The sequence below is a fragment of the Cataglyphis hispanica genome, chromosome 4, assembly GCF_021464435.1.
Source record: "Cataglyphis hispanica isolate Lineage 1 chromosome 4, ULB_Chis1_1.0, whole genome shotgun sequence".
NCBI lineage: Eukaryota > Metazoa > Arthropoda > Insecta > Hymenoptera > Formicidae > Cataglyphis > Cataglyphis hispanica.
Genome location: NC_065957.1, coordinates 9,778,336 through 9,805,376, shown reverse-complemented (window position 1 = coordinate 9,805,376; position 27,041 = coordinate 9,778,336). Strand labels below are relative to the sequence as shown.

The following is a 27,041-nucleotide window of genomic DNA, read 5'->3' as shown; positions in this document are numbered from 1 at the left end:
AACGAGACTCTTTGTCGATCAGGAAAAAAAAAACAATTAGTTACCGTTAAATTTACACTGCGATCGTAAAGTGATAGATAACTGTTTAATATGCATTGCATCTCCCCCCCTCTCCCTTTCCGCTACGGTGAAAAGTAATATGTTGTCCGGAAGTTACAAAGGATTAGCCAGCCTCAAAACTAGCTGCATCTACGTCCATTTAATTTTGCATTCGTAAATAGCGTCCAGATGTTTAGCTTGCTACAGCATCACATATGGCGACTCCCCAGCATCGGATCAGCTAGTATCATCGATCTCACTCCGTATCTTTGATATTAAAAACGATTGTATCGAACTTTATATTTGAAAAAAGTGTCATAAATTATTTCGAGTTAAATATTACGACGATATTATTGTAGCCCCCCATCAGAATTTATTATAAATTAATTATAAATATCAATATGTTAATTTAATACGTATGTGAAATATTTTATTAAGTATAGTATATTTTATTGAATTCTCTGGGAGGATTATTAATATTATGTGCGCCCTAATATAACAATAATGTTACGATCAACTCATTCATAATATGACAAAAAGAATCATAGATAAACCTATCAATTATCCTCGTAGCATTCGCGAGAGACTTGCATATATATATATATATATATATATATATATATATATATATTCGCAATTCGACTCTGTTTTTCCCTCCGACCGCAATATATATAACTATCAAAACTTATGCAACTCTACTCACAAGAGCTTCGAAAATGCATTCTCCTGATCCACGCTAAGCCAAGAAATCAAATTGCAGTTGTACCTCTCGCAGTTTGAATAATCGTCGGTATTTGAGCGCGTCTAACTATATATAATTGGGGCTTAACTCTAATTACGTGAGGAGAAATCAATGGATGCATATCAGCAAAGTAATTTATAAGTATAAAGTGAAAATATCATTCTCTTTGTTTGGCAAAAAGAATTATACTATAAAAATGTCTCGTCATCTCATTGTCAATTGATTCACAGTGACATTTATATTATCGAGTTTTAATTCAAAGTAGTAGTTTTATAATAATTCTCAAATACCTGTAATATCGGAAAATAGAATCAAGTTGTCTAATTAATCTTTTTATTAAAAGATTTTTTTATGTATATCGATGACATAACGTGATTTTTTAAATCTATTCCATTAATCGTTCGATCTTTTAATTATTCGATTTAGCTAAATTAAGGTATATAAAAAATAAGATATATAAAGAATATTAATATTATTGCAAAATTATATGCTCTATTCGCATAAACATTAAAGATTAAAGTGAAAGCGTATTAAAACGAATTGAATTTGAATTTAATGTAAAAAAAAAGTATAGTAATGGTTTAAGGCCAAGTATTTTTTGCGATATGATATATAAAGATGATTGATAGATAAACTGTATTCTGAGAAGTATTATTATATGCAATTCTAGAGATTCGCGTAACTTTTACGTAACTCCATCGTCGTAACTCGAATGAAACGCGCGTAAAAACTATAATTACTATTATTATCGGGATCCGTGTCCCACCAACCTTTGCACTCGTTGGCGTCCCTGGCGGTGGCCCTGGCCCACGGTCGGTCGAAGTGGAAGGGCCGGCATCGCTCGCAGTCCCTGCCGGCGGTGTTGTGCCTGCACTCGCAGACGACCTCGCCGTCCTTGCCGGGGATGCAGCGCGCCGCGTGGCCGTTGCACTTGCACCTGCCGCCCACGGCGAAGTCCGAGACCGCGTAATGGTGGGCCATGGTGGCGGTCGCCGGGCCTAGACCGACCGGTACCATTATCACCGCGCCGTTGCCGGCCGGCGTCGGCGTCGTCGTCGTGGATACGGTGATCGGGACGAAGCCCATGTCGCGCACCGCGGCGTCGATCGCGTCGTTGGATTGCATCTCCTGGGGCGCGAGCACCTGGTGCACCGACGGCAACGCCGTCACCAGGGGTTCCTGCTGCGCGTGCAACAGAATCGCGTTCTTCTGGTTCTTGAGACGCTCCTCGCGCTCGCGTTCCCGCTTTGTCAGCTCCTCGAGGCCGATCGCCGCGACGTGATGATCCTCCGCACCGTTGTGCGACGTCTGATCCGGCTGCTGCGGCATGTGCAGCCGGTTGAACACCACGCGGATATCGGTGGCGGTCACCCAGTCCTGCAGCACCGGCGAGTTGTCAAAATCGGCGGCGGACGGTCGGCCCTCCAGGGTGCTGAAAGCGATCCTGCCGACCGGACCGAGGCCATCGCCGCCGGTGTAACGGTGACTATCGGTGCACCGTGCTTCCTGCTCGTTCGACTTGGTGATAGTGGCGCGATTCGGTCTGCCGTAGACTCGCCGGCATTGAGAAGAGTAAAACTGAAACGGCTGCCAAGTCTTGCCGTAATCCATGGACTTGTAGATCGCGATCGAGTCCGGCTTGGCGGCGCGCGGGCAAAACTGCAAACTGACATATGTCAGCTCGTACTTCTTGCCGAGCGACAGAGTGAGGGTGACGTTGTCAGGCGGTGCCGAGAAGCTCTGCGAGCTGACGAGCGGCTCGCTGCGCCAGCAGGTGACGTTGTTCGGATTGTTGAGATCGGTCAGGTAACTGGCGGGGAAGCGCCGTCGGGGTGTGCTGTCATCGCACACGTGGCAGTGGCCGATGCCGGCGGTGCCGCCGGGCTCGTCGGTGACGTCGCAGTAGCGAGTGGGACCGCCGGTGCCGCACGTGGACGACGCCTCCACGGTCGCGCCGAAAGCCGCGTTCACGAAATCGGGTATGCAACGCCGCGGCCGGTCCTCGTCGTAGCACGGGTCGCTGGGATTCTGTTGGCTAGAGAACATCTTGGCGTAGATCTCGCCGTGGATCCGCTGTGGCGACAGCAGGAGCAGCAGCGGCAACTGGCCGAACAGAATCGTCGCGAGGACGGGTCGGAAGGAACGCGGGCTTTGTTGTTTTTCCGTCATTTTTCCGCAGCGATGGCGAACTGAATTGTTCGGGGAACTCTCCTTGTCGGAGGGTACGCTACGGTGTGAAGTTGGTGGCTCTCTTGACTTTTCCCTCCGAGATAAGAGGGAACTGAAATGCGATCGGTCTTAGGCCACGCTCCGCGTCATGTTGTAACCGGAGCGCGTTTAATTTCTGTGTCGTCCGTCTCTTTCTCTCTCTCTCTATCTCTCTAAATTTCTTCACTCACAACGATTCACATTATATCGATACTAGCCGAGACGTATTCGGAAATGTATAACAATCGCGATGATGAATTTAATTATATATCCTCACGAAAGAATAAACGCACTGTTCCACGCACTGAAACCAGATTACCGTCCAAGGGAAACCGTTTGATTCACCACTTCCGAAAGAGTTCCTCTCACGCGAACAGAATTCCGCGGACACGAGCGAGCCGCGAACGGACCTCGATCTTCGAAAACGCGTCTCGTCCGAATTCCGACGATCGACGGACGGGTCTTCGATGGCGCGAAAAAGCGAGGGGAGAGAATTCGAAACCGACGATAAAACGATCCTAATATCGACAGCGGCTCGCCGCTAACTGAAACGCCGTCCTCGCACGATGCGCATCCGAACTGCCGCGAAGTCCCTCTCCGCTCGCGGGCCCTCCCCCCCCCGCCGCCGCCGATGTGTGCACCCTCCCTTCCCCTTCATCCCCTTCACTCGGTTTTCCTTCTCATCTCCGTTCGGCCAACGGCGCGGTCGCTCTCGCTCGCACGCTCACGTGGGCCAATCGGACGGCACGCTCGCGCGGCCCCCACGCGAGATGGTCCACGGATTCAAAGCGCCGGAGGGATGCTGCGTGCGCTACCATGGACCGGAATCGGTCAACTGACCCCCGAGGATGCTTTTTTTTCCGTATAAGAGAGAAAGGATGAGACACAATTGCGTGACTTTTCTTTTTTTTTTTTCGGCGACTTTAAACGTTAACCTGTTGGCTCGTTTGATTTTGGGATTTTTTTTATTGCGTCTGGATTACACGCGATTCTAATTCAATACGGATGATAGTAATAACGTTCTATAAAATTTTCGGATTGTTTATATAATAGAGAGATGCTTTCATGTAGAAATATTCGAAAGAGATGTTGAAGAAATTTGAATTTATAAAAAGAAATGTATTTATTTATTTTCTTCTTTTTTCAAGAGATTTTAATTGCGATAAAATTTTGTGTTTAAAAGCGCAAAATCTTTTCTTTATACAATCGTGAAAAAAATTCGCTTTTGAAAAAAAAAAAAAAAATGTCAGTAATAGTGTGACAAAAAAAATATCTATTTTTATTCATGCCTTTATTCTTATCAAAATCTGTTTACATCTTTACATTTTTAATACGATTCGTCCTTTCTCTTCAATACATTATACGATAATTTTCTGTCACAAGAGAGGGATTTACATACATGAATATATTATACGATATGCAATAATATGTAACATTACGATTTCCATGTACATATCGTCTTTGCACATAGATCATAGTGGACAGTACACGTGTATATGTACGTTGTTTGTCTTTGGCCGTTCAATCATCGTCCCTCTATATATACTCGAACATAATATTGCTCAATATAATCCGTTTCTGTTAATCACTCTACTGCTGCATATCGCCACTATTTAGTAATGTCTTGATTAACTGACTCTGATTAACGATTCGTTCTTCTAGATTATAATTTAAATTATGCGATACAAAATATCAAAATAAAATCTTTGCGACTGCAATAAATATGTATTATTATATAACTCAAATAGTTATAATTTAAATAGACTTTACAATTAAGTGAATAATAAAATAAACAGATAATTTTTTTTTAAATCAAGAAAAAAATTAAGAAAAAAAAATTTAATTGAGAATTATCCTTCTTCGTGACTAAAATGTTTTTGCATTTAAATTTATTATAATAATAATTTAATTCTTAGGCATTTATAAGCTTCTTCAAAATTAAAAGCTGCTCGTATAACAGTAATGTTGTCAGTGGATGTCTCATATCTTTGATAAGAAGTATTACTTCAGTTCTCGACTACGGTTCCGTTGAACAAATACGTTATAAGATATCTCATATGGATATTGCTATGAATGTTCAAGAGTGAATGCGAGAGGTATCGATGAAGCAATTGAACGTTGTTTGTCAATGGGACATGTTCATTCAACGAATCGGTCGCCGCGAGCGGATCGTAAAGAACGCTCGCTTCTCTGTCCCAAGAGGAATTTATCCGCGGATTATTTCACCGCGATCTCCCTACGGGCGAGTGGAGATTCTTCCGTCGATTTTGTCGAGAGAGAAAGAGAGAAAGACAGAGGAGAGAGAACGGATCCGGTTGCGCGCAGCGAGTTTTCTGCCGCTCCATTGGTCGGCGTCGAATTGGCGATTGAAGAAAAAAAAAAAAAAATAGATCAAGATGCAGAAAATAAGAAAGAAGAAACGAGATAAGTCGACGAAGAGGAACAGAGAGAGATGGAAGCAACGTCTGTCGCCGTCACGCAAACTCCTGGTTGGACCGCAATGTGGAAAGGCCTCGTTGGCTAACTTGACAGCCCGAAATCTGGTATCGTGGATACGATAAATATAGGTCCAGGCGAAATTAAGTCAGTCGCGGATCTCTTCGTGAGTCTAAAGATTGATCTAAGTTTCGTTATAATTTTTTCTTCCCGGTTTGAATCTTTCAGAGCAATATCCTTTCTATTAGCGATGATTCCAGATAGCGATAACTATATCATCAGTACTTTTGAGATACATTTCTTGTTCTTCTTGCTAAAGAGATAGCCTACACTAGTGTCACATTTCTTAATTAATATGCATCAGTTTATTGATTATATTAAATATATGCAGTGTAGTAATCTTATATATAAACTTAAAATTCTTTCTTGACATTAGTCTATTTAATGTAATCATGACTTAAATTAATTAATTAAACTAAAACAAATAAAGAGTTAATCAACATAAAAATTAATATATTTTTACTTCAAAAATTTCAATTTGATGGAAACAAATAAAAATACCAAGATATTCAATATTAAAACCTTAAAAAATGCCGGAAATCTGAATCTAGACTAAATCAACTTTTTTAATTCGAGAATCTTAAAAAATTAGATAAAGAATTGCATTCGTATATTTAAATGTATGCAACGTTCCTATATAAAATGTAGAAAATGCCGCGTCGAAGCGATACAATTCGCCGGAGATGAAAGACGCGTGAAAACGCGGGGCCACCGTTTAAGGGCGCCCCGCAGTCTGACAGAAGGCAATTTATGTACGGAAAGGCCATCCTGCGGGCAGGCAAAGTATCCAAACGCAGATTCCAAAGTACCCAAAGCACAAGAAACATAATTATGGCGTTCGACGCAGGTGGTGGCTGGAATGCTTTTCACAAGCGCTACCTCGTCGCGTTAAAACGCCTTCCTTCTTTTGCGCGGTCTTTAGGCCTCGTATTCAATGTCGAAAATCGGAAAGGATTATTCAAGATATACGAGTGTCCTCGCACGCAAAGAAATATATATATATATATATATATATATATAAATATATATATATATATATGTGTGTATTTCGCGACTGAAGTAATAATACTTAATAATACTATCTCAGAATTTGGATGGATTCGTACTTTTGATCTGAATACTAGACAATTTTTTTACAAAATACGTTGTTATAATTTATGCTCTGTGTTATTTATAGCAATTATAGCACTGTATAAAGATGCGACAAAATTATATATAAATTAGTTTTTATATGATTTTCTGTTATATTTTTTCATAAATCATGTTTACTGTAAAAACAATCAATGCAATATTACTTATTGCTTAATTTAAGTGTTCAAAATTAAGAGATTGTAATTTAATTGCATTTTCAAAAAATTCTTTATTTTTCAATATTAATTTAAAAACTAATCGTACTACCGAGATCAGTTCTTCGTAAATAAAGTTTTAAGAATACAAGTGGATAACAATATTTTCACCCTATACAATCATGCTCTAAACTGCCTCTAGAATCCCATCATGTACAAATTTTCGTTATTATATTATATGAATATTATATAATAACGTAACATTAATATTATCCGCAATATCTCGAAATACAAGTGCCACAGCGACCATTAACTATTCATTACAACGATCAAAATCCATGATCCAGCAAAGGGCACCAGATTTAAAGTCTTGGAAGTCATGGTATCGGTGAGCGTGACATCGTAAATTTGATAAAAAGTTATCACCACTGCCCGCTTGCGTGCATCAAGGCGAGTGTGACCCGCTGCACTCAATGATTAAATGCACCCTTTCTCTCTTGAATTATGACGCAGATATTATACGAATAAGAAGACTGTGGCTTTAAAAAATCAACATTAAATTAATATTGATATCGATGTTAAAATCAATCTTACAAAATCTTTCAACTTTCACATTCACGACATGCTTTCTCTTCAGCATATCTTCTTAAATCACACAACCAGAAAGTGTATTATATATTATAAACATAAATTAATTATAGTAAATTTTAATAAGCGTTAATATAAATTGATAAATTTAATCAACTTTGCATTCGCCAAACCTTGCGTTATTATCATCATCTATCTTCGTCAGCGATGTTCTTGTCTCTCTCGGAATTGTGTATCTTCCGTCGAACGTTGGGACGGAGCGAGCCGGAGAGAAGTCCATGAACGCGTGGACGATGGGCAGCATCCATTAATCGAATTAATGTAATCTGGACGAACGGCTAAATGGGCACGAAACGGCCGTGATGACGTCCAGACTTTACAGCTTAGGCCTCGCGCGGATTAAAACTTGAAAACGCTATCGTTGACACCGCTGACCGATCGCGATATCTTCTTCTCACCCTTGCTTGCGAGATCAGGATTCTTACAAGCTCCTTCCGTTTCTGCGGGGATCGCCCCCTTTCATGCCGTTTCCGTCGCGCGGAAGTCGTGTGTCGGTCTAACCGTGGATAATGGTCGGTCCGATAGATACACGCCGTAAAAAAAGACCACTGCGAGATCTTGCACAAGATCTCTTCCCATCTTTCAGAATTTATTTCATGAATGGAAAAGTTTTACGTCCGAGACATGTTCGCAAAAACGACTTAGAGATTTCAAATTAGAGAGAGAGATGTCAAGAAATATGTACTAAATCTAAATATAATACAGTTTCTTTTAAATAAATTTAAATTTGATGGAGAGATTTTTAAATTTTCGATAATGAGCAGTCGATTTGAAAAATATCGGAGGCTTTGTTATGCTCGACGTATCAATATTTTCTGAATAATTAATAATGATATATATATTAAAAACGAAACAATACGATTATTCTTTTGAAGTATCCGACGAGTTTGAGAACGAGATGTAGGAACAATAGAGGATTCGTGAATTCCTTGCACGAGTTCCCACGGAAATTCCGAAGTAACGTAATAGAAGGTGAACGATTCATCTTCCTCGGTTGATTAACGTATGTATACGATTGCTCCTTTTTTTTCCCTAAGTGACGCACGATCGGCGGCTTTCCTGAAGCCGTCTCTAGGCAAGTCATCTTGTGTAATCCTTAGAAACGAACGAGGTTCGTGCCGATATTCACGATTCTAGGATTAACCCCATGTAAAATCGAGGAATTTATGACGCCTGAAAGCTGGCTACATGCGAATATTCCTCGAACGGTCACCCCTTTTTTAGGTCCAACTAATTTATGCCTATAACGTCGAAGCTAATATAAAAAGATGATGCATACACCGCAGGCATCTCTTGAGACAATCTATCTTTATCATTTTTTTTTGATATATCAGTAATATTACCAAACATCTTATTGAATGAGTATGAAAATTATTCATATAATATAATAATAAATATTATAAAATGTATTTTTAAGTAGTCATACATTTTGTAATTTTTATTACGATTAATCTGCGATGAAAAAATATGTTGATTATTTCATTTTATGAAACAACAGAGATACATCTTTTTCAGCTCGATTCTACTAGTATTACATTAATTTAAAGGTAATTGATAAAAGTAATATAATAACTGGAAAGATAAGATTTTCAAAATTCTCTCTTTTCTAACATTGTACAAGTTGACGCTTAGTTGTATAAGTAATTTTATTCTGCAAAAGATGCTAATGTCTCGACATTTTCGTTAAAAAAAAATCTATTAAAAAAAGGTATGTATTTGAAATACTTTACAGGCAACAAAACCATCAAATATTAAGGCAAGGATTTGGACGCGATAAGGAAACGTTCAGCAGATTTGATCAAATAATTTATTAAACGTTCGCCATTTTATAGTAATTTACAATGTTACAAGACAACGACGTGCGCCCACCACGTCGTTCACGGTTTCTGCGCTTGGTCGCGAGATATTTACGTCGGTTGTCTGTGAAAAACACATTGCGGCTCTAAAACACGGATACGCAGCGGGGACGAGCGGACGCGCGATAAAGAAAATGAAAAATCCGGTCGAATACGCGGAGGCAATACGTGCACGGTAATAATGATAATGTATATTTTTCTTTTCTTTCGTCATGAAAGAAAAAAAGAGAGGAGCAAATTATCGCTTCACATGCGTGCTCGTCCACACCGCGATCCGTTCGCGTCACTTATAATTCCCAGTTTTCTTTTTATTTTTTCACTCTACGAAGCTTACAAATTACGTCTAAAAGTAGTATAGTATTTGTACGAAATATACCGTTGAAAGTAACGCGTGACACCTCGAGGAAGCACTCGACTGCCGATGAAACGTGTTTCGCTGTTACGTGTGAGAGAAACGCGCAACGACTAAACAACAGTGAAAATCACCGAAACTTCCACAGAGTGGCATCGCCACTTATTTTATTTATTTTTTTTTTTTTTTATCGCGATGGATAAGTTGCGTTATAAATTAGTTCGCGTCCGCGGGAGCGAGATTGCGCGAAGAGTGTCAAGGCATTTGTTTACAAACACGATACTCTCTTGCCGTTCAATACTGACTAAACTATATCTGACATTATTTGAAGAATGAAACACGTTGTAATTTATGATATTTTACAGCCAATTTTTTAGATATTTTCTTGAGAGAATAGAGTATTATTTATATTCGAGAAAATTAAATTAATAGCTATCAGTGAATTATTTAGGTTCATTACTAGACATATGTTAAAAATTAATATTGCAATTTTTGTAAGATATTTATAAGATGTTTATTTTAAGTTTTTTAGTAGAAATTATGCCATAATTGAATCATGACATCAAAAGCCAAAAATGTGGCTCATGTGTGCTAAAGTTTGCGATCGATAAAATCTTTCTCTTCAATCCGCAAATAGATATAAAGATAAATGAAAAATGTAATTTTATTGAATTTATTTTATTATCCAAATCAGCCATTTCAATTAAAAGCTAACAATTTTCTTTCTATCTGCGAATTCTTTTCATCAATTTATAATTGATTTCTATTTCCCAAACAAAAATATCGAAGCAATCATTATCTTCGAAGTTATGAGCACTTGAAGCATTTGAAATTTTTTTATGGAGAATGAAAGTGATTCATTTAGGACGTGTTTCTTGTCACTAATATGCTTGACACCATCGCGATCTCCACTCGAAGAAACATGAATTATGTCTACGAGTCGTGTCGTGTCGCTTCGCAATAATTATAGATAGAGACAGCACGGCTTAGAAACGATCCTACGGATCACGAGGCGATTCATTCGCTAATATGTAAATAGATACACACTCGTTTCGAGAATAAAAAGGAAAAAGAACCATAAACGGTAAAACGATCGCAAAAAGAGTTTCCTAGGAATGCTCTCTGGCACTTGTATTATCTTCTTGTTCCCTGTCCTCCACAGAAGTATCACGTATTGCTCTGTACCGTATGTGTAAATTGTATGCGTGTCAGTGTGTATGCGTGTGCTTTGTATAAGAGTTTGTTCATGTCTGTGTGTGTGTGTATGCCATATTTATAATTATTCATTTTCTCTCAATCATATACATATATATTTTTTATTCTAATTACCTAAATATATATATATATATATATATATATTTATATATATATACTTTGTCATATATATATATTATTTATATACCTTTATCTCTCGGCTTTCATGTAGAAATAATACCTCTTTCTTTCTTTTTATTGTATTTATATGCTCGTGTGTGGCGTTGCCGTTCAGTTTGCCGTTCGCATTTATCCAAACGAGCGATCTCTAATCGATACTAATTTCGAAAGAATATTTGACGCAGACATCTTTTAGCGCGTTAAGATAAAAGGAACAGAATTTTTGATACGAAAAGAATTTTTTACATCTTTCGTCTAATTCCCAAAAGCTCTGAGTGCTAAACAGACTCACAAATAAAAAAAAGATTTACATTGTTTATCCGCCATATATTGTGCGAGATTCATTTTCGCAAATCTCGATAAAAATTCTGAAAGCTTAACATAAATGTATAGATAGCGCGGTTCTAAAATAAAATTATACACAATTAAATAAGAATCAAATAAAATAGAATATCTTATTGTAATCCTTGTTGTAATTTGCGTCCTTATGAAACAAAAGATAAAACATTATCGCAAATAATTCAGGGATATAAATTAATTTATACTACTTTGGCTTTTTTGCGATACAAGAGACGTGTATATGAATAGGGAGTAAATTCTTTATCATATCGGGAGACACAATCTTCCTTTTTCTTAATAATAATGACAATATAAATAGATATAGATTTTCGAAAATTGATGTTTTCGAACGCGATTTCCGGAGTTCGTACAATTAACACTATACTTGACACAACTGTCTCGATACAGCAAAGCCGTATCCATCCATTTATCGGTATAATCGGAATAGATACTTTTTAGTAAGACACTTGGTATAAACTAAATTTTTTTGTTTATTTCTGTCTCAACACAGTTCTCGACTCAAGATGCTCTTCAATTAGATTAACACGCATGCAATTCCTAGACGTGCCTCGCTCCTCTTAGAGACGCATAAGCCGTCTGCGAGCCTTGCGCATTTTTCTCATATATTTAACACGATAATTGATACAAGAAGAGATAAGTATAATTTATTCTATCAACTATAATATAAGTAGCACTATGTGCTACATCGAAAAATCGATCGTGCGTATCTGTGAAAAAACTTATCATTTATATGTAAATGATATTTTCTTAAAAATTCTTGAAAAGATATTAAAGCAATTTTTTTTCTTTTATTTTTGCCATTTAATTGACAACTGCAATAAAACTATGTTTATTTAAATATTCATTCTCTGATACATCATACAAAGCATTACTAATTTAATTCATTTATTCTTTGGAAAATACTTTATGATAAATTAAAATATGTTTTGTATATAGATATATGTTTGTATTTTAAGCCTGTCTAAATAAGCTTAATATCTTGTTATTCCAAGCCAAGCAATAAAATTATGTAATGAAATTGCATCTACTTTGCAACTTTATTTGGTATTTCAAAGCATTTTAAGAAATAATCTTAAAAAAAATTATTAATTATAAATATACATTATAAACGTTGATATTTGAAAAGTAATACAGATAGAAACATGTTATAATATATTATAAATAAAAATCGCAACGCTATATATAATTATTTCCTTTGCAATAAACATTCATTTAGCATCATATCGCTAAACTTATATCTTGGAATATAAAAATCAATACCGATAATCCCAAACTTCGTGCTTATGCAAATCAGAATAATCAATAATTCATGATCTTGACTATAATATATACATATTCTTTTTTCCACTATATAGAAAATATTATATATTTATTTAAACGAGAGAAATATGCAATGCAGGAGGAGGCATATACAAGTCTCGCAGCAAATGAGAACGAGGCACCGCCTACGAGTACAATCGCGCGTTTCTCTTTCTCTTACTCACTTTCTCTTTTCTCTCTCTCTCTCTCTCTCTCGGCTCTTCTGTTCCGACAAATAAACCAGAAGAAATCGAGCATCCGCACGGCAAACCGCGTAACGCCGCGCAATGAAAGTTCATCGGGTTGATCGTTCGTAAACAGTGGTCGCGTTCTCGAGATCGGGCAACGGTGGCAGTCCGCACACTATAGAATCTATTTCTTTTTGTCACAAAGATGCTCGATCGAAATTGTCGACATTGCTTTGCGGTTTCAATTCTTGATTTGGTATATATGGATTACATAGTATTGTAGTTATTTAATCTTTTACATCATTCAGGATTTTATCCTTCGCTGTTTTAGCATTTTTGCTCGCTGTATGGTGTCTGTAAAAAATCGACAGTATAATAAATATATATATATTTTTAATATATTACAAATTGTCAGATTATAATCTTTTTGTTTTTTTCAAACGATACAAAAATTTATAAAACATATAACAGTGTTTCCCAAATATGTTTGCATTAACTGACTTTAATTTAGCCAAGTAAAATTAATCTGTCGATTAAATTAGCTTTCTCTATCATTTTTCTACCAATATCTCACTTTACGACAGAAAGAATACACAACTATCGTAAATATGTATATAATACATAAATTTGAAAAAAAAAGATCAATATCTCTGATATATAGGTGCTGTAAAAATAATAAAAAGTACGTATTTGATATTTCCCTCTCGTTATAATGGATTTGTATAATTGCCCATTATTTATTTCATAATATAAATACATGATGATCCCTTTACATTTTATCAATTAAGGATTAACATGACGAAAATAATCAAGCAAATACTCAATATGAGTTAAATCATTCATAGTCACGCTCGCACGTTAAATCGACTTAATATCTCGAGCGCGACTTTCGCGCCCGATCTCGATGAGCGCGCACCGGCCGACACTTGTTGCATTTTGATTAAAGCGGATGCAAGGAGGGAGAGAGGTGGGCGAGGGGTGAATGGAGGCCGCAAACCTCGCGCACCTCCGCGCTGATCCCTTACGAACGACTAAGGGTGTTCCACCGCTCTCTCACTTCTCGATGGAAAAAGTTTCGTCGGCTACGAAAAATGAACAGAGGATATGCATTGTGTGCAATGTTCCCATGTTAACCGTTGTTAGATAGGTAAGTTCCTGAAAATTACATCCGCATCGGCTCGATAGAACCGCACGCTTTTTTTTCTTTCTTATTTTTTTAAGTATTACTATACGTACGAGATTTACACAGATGCGCGCGGTCCATCTATCGCGTTCCGACAATCTCCGGCGAGTAACGCTTCATTCAAGCGACACGACACAGTCGTGTACGTATTCGACTCACTTTTTCTCTCATTATCTTTCTCTATTCTCAATATTTCTCTGACAGATATTTTATGTCTCCGTCTAAATCACTCCTCTTTCACTTTCATTATCTATGTCATTCTCCCTTAGAAAGAACTATTTTTTGCGCTTTTATATCACTTTCTCTCTCTCTCTCTCTCTCTCTCTCACATTCTTTTTTCTTTTGCTTTCTCTCTCTCTCTCTCTCTCTCCCCCTTCCTCTCTCTTATCTCGCATTTTTCTTTTGCGCGTTAAAAAAGAATATAAAACTATCTATAAAAAGATTACGCAAAAATCCGATGAATTACCGACAAGCGCTGCGATTCCCCTCACGGGATCGGCAGTTATTTCTTTGGAATTTCTTTCGTGTTTAAATATGTGAGGAGAGCACATCTATATCTTGCAATTTTGATGAATATGGAAAGCAGAAATGCATTGCGCGGGGATCCGGCGTGTTTTATATTTCGCGATACTCGATTAACGGTATCTATCGAAACTTATGCATTATATGTTTACGTAAAACTATAAATACGATATCTTATATATCAAATATGTCGAGCGCATCTCATCGAGTGTGTGCGTGTTATCCGAATACATTATGAGATACATATCAAATCGCAACAACAAAAATTTTGTAAGTTAAAGAATATTTTGATATCGCGAAATGATCCCCATCACCTTTCTCTCTTTTTCTTTCTATCTTTCTAACATATATTCAATTTACTCGCTCATTTATCTGACAGTGCTCGCGTCCTTCTTATCCTTTTTTCTTTTTTTTTCGCACGCACACATATACATACGGATACATAAACGCGCGCGCACTCTCTTCTACTTATATATATTCCTCTCATTACTCTCTCTCGCAAAATAACTTAATACCTATGTCCAATATATTAGATATTAAATAATAACCATATCATCAATATATATTAATTTTAAATAATATGATTTCCAACAAATCGCTTTCTACACTCAACAAATAAAATCAACACGATTCGAAGAATTCCCATTAGAAATAATCACTTATCGATGATCTCGTAATAAATTTTGGTACATCGCGATAATATTAATGATCGGCATACAAAAAACTTTTCATGATTTGTGTTTTTGGCATTCTTTCTTTCTCTTTCTTTCCTCTTTCCTCTCTCTCTCTCTCTCTCTCTCTCTCTCTCTCTCTCTCTCTCTCTCTCTCTCTCTCTCTCTCTCTCTCTACCGCGAGTACTAATTGCTAATATGTGGATTTTTTATAAATCAAGATTACATATACCTAAGTTATAGGCGATAATATACAACTACTAATTCTCTCTCATTATAGGAATCTTAAAAATCATTATAAATCAAAATAGACAAAGTAATCATAAAAAATAGATCAAAACTGTACGTAGAAGTGACTCGCGATGCGTGACAAATCTAAAACATGAACATCCCTCCCTGACTATTAATGTCTGTGTCTTCAGAATTCTTGAAAGGAGTCATCGTATTAAAAAAAAAAAAAAGAGCAAACAAGGATTTCCTTGATAAGAACCGACGCAATACTTAGAAATGGCTCAAACCACGATTTATCTTTTCAAGAATGCTTTGATACACGCTTGTTTACGTTACTAAATACATCAAAAATATTTTTTTATACCAATATTTTTCGCTTTTTCAATTGAAATACATGATTTAGCGTAACATTTGTTTTTACATCAATAATAGATTTTTCAACATACTTGAAAATAAAGCTCTAAAATAAGATATTTAAATTATTGTTATAAATGGCGACCTGTTACCTGCAAATATAATCTAATTCTTCAGATCGGATCGAGCCATTTCTAATATTGAAAAAATATTTTGTCTTCTGCACTGTTAGTAAAAATGCATCTTATTCATTACAATGATTACGTTCACGAAAATGGCATATGTGCGCGAATCGGATTTCGGGGAGAAGTCGCATCCCCGAGATAGATGCAAACACACTATGGGAAAATGGAAGTGTAATGTCGCACGCGCTTGATGTTCATTCCCCTCGTACGAGACGCTCATAAACACTCAATCGAGAGTTCGATAAAGCGTTTATACATATATATATATCGCTGTTCATACTAAATAATTTCGCAATCTCGTCCCTGCTTTTGATTCCTTATCTTTGAAACTGTTCGTAGGTTCCCTTCAAGTTAAGGCGCCGTGACGCACGCTGACGTGACAGCATTTGTACCTCCTATGTGAAAAATATTCATTTAAGTATTGTGTAAAATGCTATCTCACAAAAAATATGATTCTCTCTATAAAATTGTCAAATCCCACTAACTCTCGCCTAGAAACAGCTTATACACGTTATCGAAATACGTTGGCTCAACATTCATGTCGGTGGAAAATGGATAATGCAAGCGCGATCGCGGTCGAAAGTTCGCAGTCACCTGCGAGAGGAACATACGGATAATGCCACTCTTGGAAAAAATATCGTCCAAAACTGATTTATACATGTTTCGGATGAGACGAGCGTGCGCTCGTGCGCCTTCTCGCGCTCGATCCATCGACACGAATTCGATTCAACGTCTATCACCAGAATTAATGAACGATTCATCATGATTTCTGTGGTATCCCAGATGAGTAGAATAGAAAGACGGATTAAGCGGCAATAAGCGTAACCTCACGGTATATATAAGGTGTCATTTCTTTTTATTATACGTCTTCCTTGACACAAGATTTTAAAATTTTTCGTACGTTTAAGAATGAAATGAAATTCGATCATAATTGAAACACTCACACAAATCTACTTTTTCCACTTTCTCGCAATTGTTTTTGGGCAAAACCAAAAACAATCTTTCCACACAAAAGGGTATTCGCTTAGCAAATAGAATGCAAGTAACAAAAAGTGCAAAGAGTAGAAATTGGTCGCGGTATCTAGATAACTCAAAAACAATCGGATCTCGTATATATTACCGCTTCGAAATCAAGACAAATCGATCAAAATGACGCAATTTAGCTTGAAAGGAGACCTGCGGCCAGTTTCAATTGTGTGACCTAATCTTTCTCGGTTTGCATCTTATAAGAATTCGAGTCATCCGGGATTCTTCACAAGTTTCTTCCCGCGATAGTCGTAAACACGTCGGCAGAAAAGCACCATGTCCGATGGTACTGGTATAGGCGGCTGCCGATTCTCCCGTGGATACACTTGGTCCCCTGGCGGAACTATCAAGCCAGGATTCTCTAAGCCTTCTTCGATCCTCCGTAAGTTTTTACGATACCTATCACATAAAAGCATCATCATGTGCAATGATGTAGATAAGCCGATGCTGCTGTTGCTTAGGGGGATAAAAAGTTACGTCTTTCAATTTTAACGCTTTGTGAACTTGGTGTACAGTAAAAGTTTATATATAACAACAAACTTCGATATTAGCTCATAATAAATTAGAGATTTGAGCAGCACAAAAACGTTACGATAATTATTTCAAGATCAAGAAAAAATTTGTTCAATTACCAAAATTGTGATTGTCAAAGAGTATTAAAAGCATTTGTAAATTTAATTTATTAGTCAAACGTATATTTTTCTAACTAACTCCATCATCACGGTAAAGATACTCACCGACAATACTCGTTGAACGTCAAGATGTAACATTTGTCTTCTATGCAAGCGACGCTGTTTGCATCCCGATGACGCGAAGCAAATACCTCGTCCTCGCTGTCGTGTGGCGTTCTACCCTGCTCTGTGTGCTCAGGTCTGTAGTACCACAATAACGAGAACATCATCTCACCTAACGAAAACAGAATGAACGTGATATTAATCGCAAATTGAGAGACGATCAAAGAAAGTTTTCCGCGAAATCGAAGATATCTACCGTCGTCAGGATTTTCCCAGAGCGCGGCGATCTTTGCTACATATGGTAAGTCGCCCTTCCGCGTACCACTCTTCAGCAAAACGCAGTCCCGAGGTCGCAGTATGTCGCCGCTCTCGTGACTCATACTCGCGTAACATCGCCGTATGGCCGTTTCCTCGTTCTACAGATGATACAATTCAAAATCAATCATGTACTCCCATCGAATCATCTAACCGATATCTAAAATCGGGCCCTTAATAGTAGCGGCTAACATCATCACACGATAATTAATCGCCGGAAAAAATTAAAAATAAAACATGAAACCAAATGAATTTTACGCAATACATATGCAATATTTTTCTTAGTTAAAGATCATTCTGCAAAATTAAAAAATTTTAAATCCACGATTTTATAAGAAAAATACAACATGGCAGCGTAAACTTTAAACACGATAATTTCTCTTTTTTATGCTATTTATGCGTAAAGATAACTATATAAAGTTTGTATACAGATTTTATTAATTAGATTTTTTAATTCTATCAAAACAATAACAAATCGATAACAATCAAAATATGTATGTAACTATTGATAAAATGTTTTCTCTTTAAATCTTCTCAATCTTATTATTACTATATGATTAGTACAACAAGGATTTATTTCCTCAAACGATATCCGAATTGAAATGTCCAGGCCAAAAGATGTAATTATCCTTACCGTTAAATAAACTTTGGCTTCAAAGGGCTCCCCTTCCCAACTCCACCCGTTGTTCCACTTCGGTTTCAGGAACGTTTTTCTCGTTAACGTCAGATTCTCGTTTCCGATCGAGGAATTCTCCAGCTTACAGCCCGACTTTTTGGCGTTCGCCGTCTTTTTCGCGCTCTTCCGTTTCTTCTTAATTATCGCAGGCTTCTTCAAATCTTCGCTGACATCACTCGCTTTGGTCTTGAACGCGATATCGCGTTTCTTTGAAATGTCTCTCGCTTTCGAGTCTTGCGTTACTCTAGATTTCGCATCCTGAGCCTTCGTCTCTACGAAGGTTTTAACAATCTTGCTTTTGCCCTTAAACTTAGCGTCCTGCAAAGTCTTAGATTTCGGTTTCGCATCCACTTTACTTTTGGATTGGCCACCGCTTTTCGAGATCGCTTTCGACACCTTCTCGATAATTTGCTCTTTCACTTGATCGAACTTCTTCGCGATCCTCTTCATCGTCAATAATGATTCCTCTTTAACGTCCTTCTTCTTCTTCTTCTCTACGCGTTCGCAGTTCTTACTTTTCCGATCCTTTCTCTGCGTCATCTGCAGACTCTGTTGTATCACATCGTCGATAGTCTCCATTATCGAGATATCACTGGCAGTCCGTTTCAAACAATTTATGACGCTATTACCCGCGCTTTGTTTACTGCTCTTCGGCTTCTTTGTCGCACTCTCGTTCGAGCTTGGCGCCTCTGCCTTACGTTTTTGTCCACGAGATCCTGCGTCTTTTTTCGCTTGCTTCTTCTTCGAAACGTTCGTCTCGGCTTTGACGCTGTCGGTTTTATTCGACAACGGCTCGATCGGTGCGATAACATTAGGTAATTGCTCGTTACTCGAATCCTGAGATGAACCGACCGACAAGGCTCTCTTGCTCACTTTCCTCTTTTTCCTGCTGTCCGATAAGCTGTCCAACGAAAGCTTTCTCTTCGTCACCTTTTGGCACTTAAACTGTTCCTCAACCTCAGCCTCGATCTCGGCCGCAACCGGTTCTTGCGTGATTTCCTGCTCCTTTTCCTCCTCCTCCTCCTCTTCATCTTCCTTATCGTCGACGGTCTCTTGCACAGTCGGTTCGTAATCGGGCTTCTTCCAATTCTCGTCGCTGTCAATCACCACTACGTCTAGCTCCTCCTTCACATCGGGATCGCTGTCGAGCTTGTCGTCCAACACGATGCCGGAATCCTTGTCCATCTCCAGTATTGCTATCTGGCCCTCCTTCATGCACTGCTCGCACTTCATGATGTCGCATTTGTAATCCGACTCGCATTTGACGACGTTGCAATTGGCGACGCATGGCAGCCCGTCGGCGATCTCCATGCTACAGGATTCGCATTTCACATTGTTGTTCTCCAGTTTAAAATTGTGATACTTGCTGCTGGGACAATTCGCCGCCACCGAAAGCTTCTCAGTGGGCGACAGTGTTTCCATCTTAACTTCGCAGGTGGATGTACACGCGTTCTGGCAACCGCATTTCCTCAGCGTGTCTTCCGTACAATTTTTCTCATCCTGCGGGAATGGCAAAAAGCAAATTTGCCGATTTCCACGTAACTCTATCATTATATATTTAATAAATCCGCGAGTTGTCGACAAAAATTCGCGAAAATCACTTTCGTTTGATTGTGTTTTAGATTCTTACTAGGATAATTTTTTTTGCTTTCGCTAAAATTACATCGATTGAAGAGTTATTTTATAAAACAGATTGCAAAATTAGAAAATATCAACAGCACGAAAAATAAAGATTTTTGTTTCATATGAAATAAGTTTTAAAAAGTTTTCAATTTGTAGCATTAATTAAGACATTGTCAAAAATAAAAATTGCGCAGACATTTAATTTGTGCATAAAAAGATATGGCCATCAGATATAATTTCTGATATTTCTATATCTTAAGGTATTTATCTCGCAAATCGCAATTAACAAGAAAAATTTGAAAATTTAATTATACGTTAATAAATGTGAAATTTACAAAGTAACCGTCCCGAACGCGAGATAATTGCTATCAAAAATTGCACTTTTTATGCATATGGCATACGCAAAAACGTACAAAAATCTCGTATTTTAAATTTTAATAATTAGAAAGAATATCAAGAAAGTGATGAAAAACAAAGTAGAAAGACACTTTAGGAATTCTGCTATTGATCATTAAGTTTTAGAGATACAATAATAAAAAGACCTCACGATATCTTTTCACCTTCTTTGTTCACCGAAAGTCTAACAAAGACAGTTAATGCTCGTGAACATTGCAACTTGACTTGACAATAGCATACAGAATGTCCAAAAGTTTTCAATCAGTAAACCGTAAATAGTCGGATGTTTTAATAGTGACTTAAAGTAAAATTTTGGCTTATACTTAAAATGGTCAACAGTATTTTTTCATTTATATAGGCTGTTCCATAATTCGCGGACATGCACAGCCTTTTTTTTTCCATGCCTGAAAAAGCAACTTTTTTCTCTGGCAAAATTTCATCTGAACTACTTTGTAAATGAAAACAACTTTAAACTATAATAAATAAGTGTTCTAGATTGCACATCAATTAGAGGCGCGCACAGTGTGCACATAGCACGTGTATGCTATTTTAATATTTCGCTAAAGATTTTATAAAAATTATGCATGATTAAATATCGATAATTTTGGATCAAAATTATTCACGTTCTTATCTAATTTATTTATTTTACTTTCAGTCGTTGCTTGTGATATCAATTAAAAACTGTTCTTTTATTAAGTTTTTTAATAAATTGTTTTCAAAATAGATATTTTACGATATTTAAATAAATATCATGTGTAATTCTTATAAAATGTTTAACGAAATAATAAAATAATATACACGCTCAAGCGCTACGCACGTGCGTCGTCGTGATTCGTGCCTAACTGATTGCGAGACTGCGTTCTAAAAACATACTTTTAGCGCTATGAGCAAACTCTGTCCCTGTTCAACTTTCAATGAGTAACAAAGATAGAACGACGCTGTTAGCGTGTAAATGTGCTCTCGGAACGTAACCCTCATTCGTTAGGTAAAATTAAAATTACTCTCATTTAAAAAGTAGTGTTCAAGCGCAATTTTGCCAGAGAAAGAAGTTGCTTCCTTGGCACGGGCAATCACGCTATTCCGTATCCGTGAATTCTGAGACACCCTGTATATCCTGCTTCGAAATCGAAAAATCAAGATGACTGATCGCGATCTTATGTAAAGTCCAGAGGCATTACAACATACCTTACTCCTACAGTCTTGATTCTGAAGGCGATTATGTCCACCGACTAGATTGTGCGACGGCGGGACCGAGGGGGGTTGGTTCTGATTTAGGTTGCGATGAGTGTTGATTTGGACCCGATCCGTATCCCAGGCATTGGCACCGTGAGGAGGAGCTAGCCCAGCTAGCCCCCTCGCCGGCGAGGGCGGACCTACCAAAGCACTGGGTGGCAATGACAGACCGGGCCCCGATACCACTGGCGCTCCCTTACCATTACCAATAAGGGCCCCAGTATCCACGTTTTTTGGACACGATTGCATCGGGCATGGACAACCCTGAAATGCTGTAGCACAAAAAATTGAGTGAATTCGCAGTATCACCTCAGTCAGAGGAAACATGGCCGCTTCGGGACAATTAAGTCAAATAAAAAATTAAAAATTTATTTAAATTTTTATCGTTCAACTAAATTAACGCCATCTGCTTTGAAGGAAAAATCCTTTTTTTATAAAATTTATTCCGACGATGTTTCCATTGTTCATTTTTAATAATAATTGTAAAAAATTGCTGAAAAAATAACAATGTCTGATTTATATTATAAACATTCATCAAATATTATAACGAAAATTATTTTGAAAAATCAAAATATTTCAATGCAAATTTGACGAACGTATTTTACAATATTAAAAAAAAAAAAAATTTTGGTACATAAACTATTATTGAACACGAGGCTTACTTATATAAACTATCAGGATAATATTTACGCGGAGTGAAATAAAGAAATAGGAAATCAACTACATAATTTAATTTGGCGTACTTCCGATGTCACCAAAGTAAAAGAATAAACAAAATGTCGTCCAGTGAAAAACACTCGGATGAGGATATCTTGACTTACAGCGAACATTATTAACCGTTTGTTCCTCGACATGGCAAAGAGTAGGACGATCGGATAAAACCGCGATTTCTCGAATTTTTCTTCTTTTTCTCAGCTTCATAATAGAGAAAAACGGGAGATAATACTCGATCACGCAGAACAACGCATGAAAGTAGTTGCGCTTTCAAACGTAGTTGCACACTAAATGAAAAGGTTGATTCATATTCTTTCTGTCCTTTCTTGGCCCTCTGCGGTGGTAACAGTTAAACCTCGAACCTTTTTCTTTATGCTTTTTCTTTATGCTCCAAACTGTATTGTCTAGTTATCTATACCAAGAAAGAACTATGAGCGCGCAAATATCTAGAATAATTTTGAGAATCTCCAAAGTTCTACCTGCACATGTGATTCTAAAATCATGGTGCACATTTATATATAAATGCCGAAATTTATAAATACACTTTTTCAAATTTCTAAATATTGTAAATATTAGTAGATATTGCAAATGAGGCGAATAAAGGGGAAAACTATTAACGTGGGAAAAGGGAAAAAAAAGAAGTTAGAAATAACAAGTTTTATATTTAAACATTAAAAAATTTGTGTGGAAAAATCAGATAAAAATATACAGAATATATAGAAAAAAGAATTAATTTAGATTGAATATTATAATAGTGAGAAACCTAGAAAAGTTTGAGTTTCCTAGGAAAGTTTTTCTTGGAAAGAATTTCAAAAGTTTCTTATCTGGTAAACGATTTAATCATCCACACAGCGATTAAACATCTGTGACTGGACGAGCATAATAACAATCTATTATCAAGGCTTCTAATCTTACAATGATAAAGTTATTTACAACAAATTGATATAAATAATAAATATTCTTCTGGGACAAAAAAAATTTTTAAGTCTTAATATTAAAAAAATAATATTTTTAAGAAAGAGATAAATGTAACAAATAATTATTTTTACATTAGAATTATTGTCGGATTATAAATATATACTTGCTTATTTTCTTTTAAATTGTTTTTTAAAAAGAAAAAGAAAGTCACTTTAATATCATAGATTTGTCAGCAATTTCCTTCCGTGTTGAATAAATTCCAAAAAAAATCTCGATAAAAGAACGAGAGAGAAAGAGAGGAAAAAATGAGGTAGGACAGGTAGGTTTAAATTTTCTTCGCAATGCAAGATCATACGCAGCAAATGATACTTACGGTCTACGAAAGGTCTTCCCTGAGAATGCAGATATGCCGGATTCGGAGGTGGTGGCGGATGGGGGGGCGGAGGGTAGCCCCCGTAATAAGGTGGCAGCGGATATTCGCCGGGCGGTGGCGGGGGTGGCTGATAATCAACGACTCCGGGGCCACCCCCGGCGGCCCCGCTGCCCGGCGGCGGTCCGCCTCCCCCGCCGGACTCTTGATAGCCATAGTATTGCCTGAAAAGATACCTTCTTTACGGAATGTACGCCGCCAATCGAAGGACGATATGTATATATATATATATATATATATATATATATGAAGGACGATATATATATATATATACACTGTCCCCGCGCGTCCGACATCCGGCCGCTCTTATCGGCCGCCGTTCTTATTGTGTATACGAAAGACGAGGAAGGAGTCGCCAGAAAAGGAACATGAATGGAACATCTTACCAGAACATCTTACCAGAAAACAATCTTACCACAAATGTCTTACTAGAAATCGCTTACAATCATAGCAAGAATCTAAATTCATATCGTCAAAAGAATGATTCAGATCGCCCGCATTTCTTTGACCGATAAATTCTTTGATAAATTTAAGAAATTTTTTTCTTAATAGTAACACTAGAGCATTAATATTAACAAATTTATAAAATTGAGGAAGATCGAATATATTTTTTTTAGCGAATAAACTATATAAAAAAATAATGATAATGCACTTATAGTCTTCGGATAATTTATAGAACTTAATATATCTTTAATTTGTTATTTAATCGTAAAAATGTATTTTTTTTTTTTTTTGACAAATCAAATAATTGAAAAATTATTGCGGATCGATCATTTAAAATTCTGCGATGTTGCGACAAAAACCAAAGTTTGCCACGCTCTAGTTGCAACTTTCACTTCTTCATCGAAAACAAGATAACGATGGTTTCAGAAAGTTAGCACCATCTGTGACCTAAATGCATTGCAATGTGACAGGATACGCTTTGTTACAGACCCATTTGTTATCGAGATTACTGAACATTATGATGACATCGAAAAAGATAATAATGTCGAGACTGCAATTATCAAATTGTAGTTTCTTTACATATTTTCAGTAAGAATTAATTAAGATAAGACATTAATTAAGATAAGACATGTTATTTCATAATAATTTTGAAACGTTGAAAATTAAAAATTTCATACTATATATCTGCGTTTTTTTAATCATGCCAATTTTCTCTTTCATTAAAATTAATAGAAAACAAGCGCGATTAATCATAGGCGAAACAATTTTCCGACACGAAACGATGATGTTCAACGCGAGATACAATCGTGCTTAGTTTATTACACATGATTAGACACGATATTGTTTGATAACCGATATATCTAAATCATATTATAAACATTTATCGCATCAACGGATTCCAAGAAGCGAGTTATCACCAGGGACAAAAAGCGTAACGCAATATGAGGCACCTGATAACGTTATAACAGGAAATAGCTACTGTCCACTTTTTCCGTCATGATGTAACAATAAACGTTAACAACGATTACGTAATGTAATAGCTGAAATTTTCAAAATGAAAGTGTCATTTAGTAGCAAGCAACAATTTTGGACAATGTTACGGAACGAAGCACATGTTGTTCCACAAAGCCGCTCTATCTCTCGCCTCTTGTTATCCCTGTCATCATGCGAGGCGTCGAACACGAATAAATCTCTTACCTTCTGTAGGTGGGCGGGTATTTGTAGTAATGCGGCGGATGAGGGTGAGGATGAGAATACGTCGGCGGATAACACAGATCCGGATATTGCGGCGGCGTGCCGTAGTACTGCGGGCAATACGTCCTATAAAAGCCGCCACCTGTAACAAACGATTGTTCATTCATTCTTGCGCGTATTCCGTATAATCCGATAGTCGGCTGCGCTAAGTAAACTTCGGCTATTCCTTCGATAATTACACGCATCACTTTGTGATCCTATTAAAGAACGATATTATTATTCGCCAAGAGAGAATATTCTCACCGTACAATTAAAGTTTATGATCTATAATTCGGGAGAAAATTTAAAACAGAATTCTATTTATAATTTTGTGTGTCACATATATTCTAATATATGTGTATGTGTCTCCTAATGTATATTTCAAATATGTGTGTGTTCTATTTCTTCAAATTATAAATATAATAATTCTGTTATGAGAGCCGTAAGGCAATGCGCGCTCGGACACGTTGCACCAACATTTTTATAACTGTTATAATTTTCATTATTCGCAAAAAATATTAATTATGGATGAAATATGTATTATCATGTGTACAAAATTTAAAATAAATCGCTCGCATTTCCGGAAAAAAAAAAAATTCATAAATATAGCCTTTTTTAAGCCCTTGAAACAATAATTCTCCCTTAAATGAAAGTAATGTTGAAAAATAATAAATTTAAGCAAATAACCGCATTAATAAAATTAATTTAATGCATTATATTTGATGAGTCAGATAAGTTTCCCTTTAAAGACCTACATTTCTCATTGGCCGATTATTAGTAGCATTAATATATAAAGACAATCTCTATGAACGTACTATATTTCGTATCTCGATATAGCGTCCCGAAGGTAGCGAGCGCTATATTATCGAAGACACTGATATCTCCATCCAATTAATTCGTGAGTGCTCGCGCTATTAGTCCCGCGCTCACGTCAATACGCTCCATAATTTTAGAGTCGCTTATTATACGCTAATGTCTATAATATCGTAGCGCAACATACTATTTATGCGCGCAAAAAACGCAGAAAAATATGCTCTCGGTCAGTTTTAATCTTGAACGCGCCGTTCTTGTCCGATTTAAAAATGGCTAATGCACTTCGCTTTTTGCATCCTGATGCAAGCGTGCAGCTTTTACAGCACATTTACGATTCTTTGCCAAAAAAAAAAAATATTTCATTAAAATCAAATATAATTCCATTCGTTGCTAGGAAACTTTTCGTAAATTTTAGCAATGTGACTCGCGTTTTTAAATAAAAAGTTCACATAAAGAGGGAAATTAAAAATTGTTGATGTAACGCGAGACGCG

General features: G+C 36.9%; 2 protein-coding genes across 2 annotated transcripts in view; both read right to left on the bottom strand.

Moving 5' to 3' along the window:
* The window catches only part of LOC126848782 (netrin-1-like), a 169,252-nt gene extending 165,746 nt beyond the window's left edge, over positions 1–3,506 (bottom strand). Inside the window, exon 1 of the mRNA XM_050589972.1 lies at positions 1,552–3,506. Coding sequence (XP_050445929.1) covers positions 1,552–2,950 — 1,399 coding nt within the window. The 5' untranslated portion in view covers positions 2,951–3,506. The remainder of the gene's footprint in view (positions 1–1,551) is intronic.
* Positions 3,507–9,212: 5,706 nt separating this feature from the next.
* LOC126848767 (uncharacterized) overlaps positions 9,213–27,041 on the bottom strand; it is a 114,383-nt gene continuing 96,554 nt past the window's right edge. The window contains exons 6-12 of the mRNA XM_050589940.1: positions 25,701–25,839; positions 24,003–24,223; positions 21,950–22,269; positions 18,704–20,245; positions 18,011–18,170; positions 17,758–17,926; positions 9,213–17,419 (exon numbers count right to left, since the gene is read on the bottom strand). Coding sequence (XP_050445897.1) covers positions 17,233–17,419; positions 17,758–17,926; positions 18,011–18,170; positions 18,704–20,245; positions 21,950–22,269; positions 24,003–24,223; positions 25,701–25,839 — 2,738 coding nt within the window. The 3' untranslated portion in view covers positions 9,213–17,232. The remainder of the gene's footprint in view (positions 17,420–17,757; positions 17,927–18,010; positions 18,171–18,703; positions 20,246–21,949; positions 22,270–24,002; positions 24,224–25,700; positions 25,840–27,041) is intronic.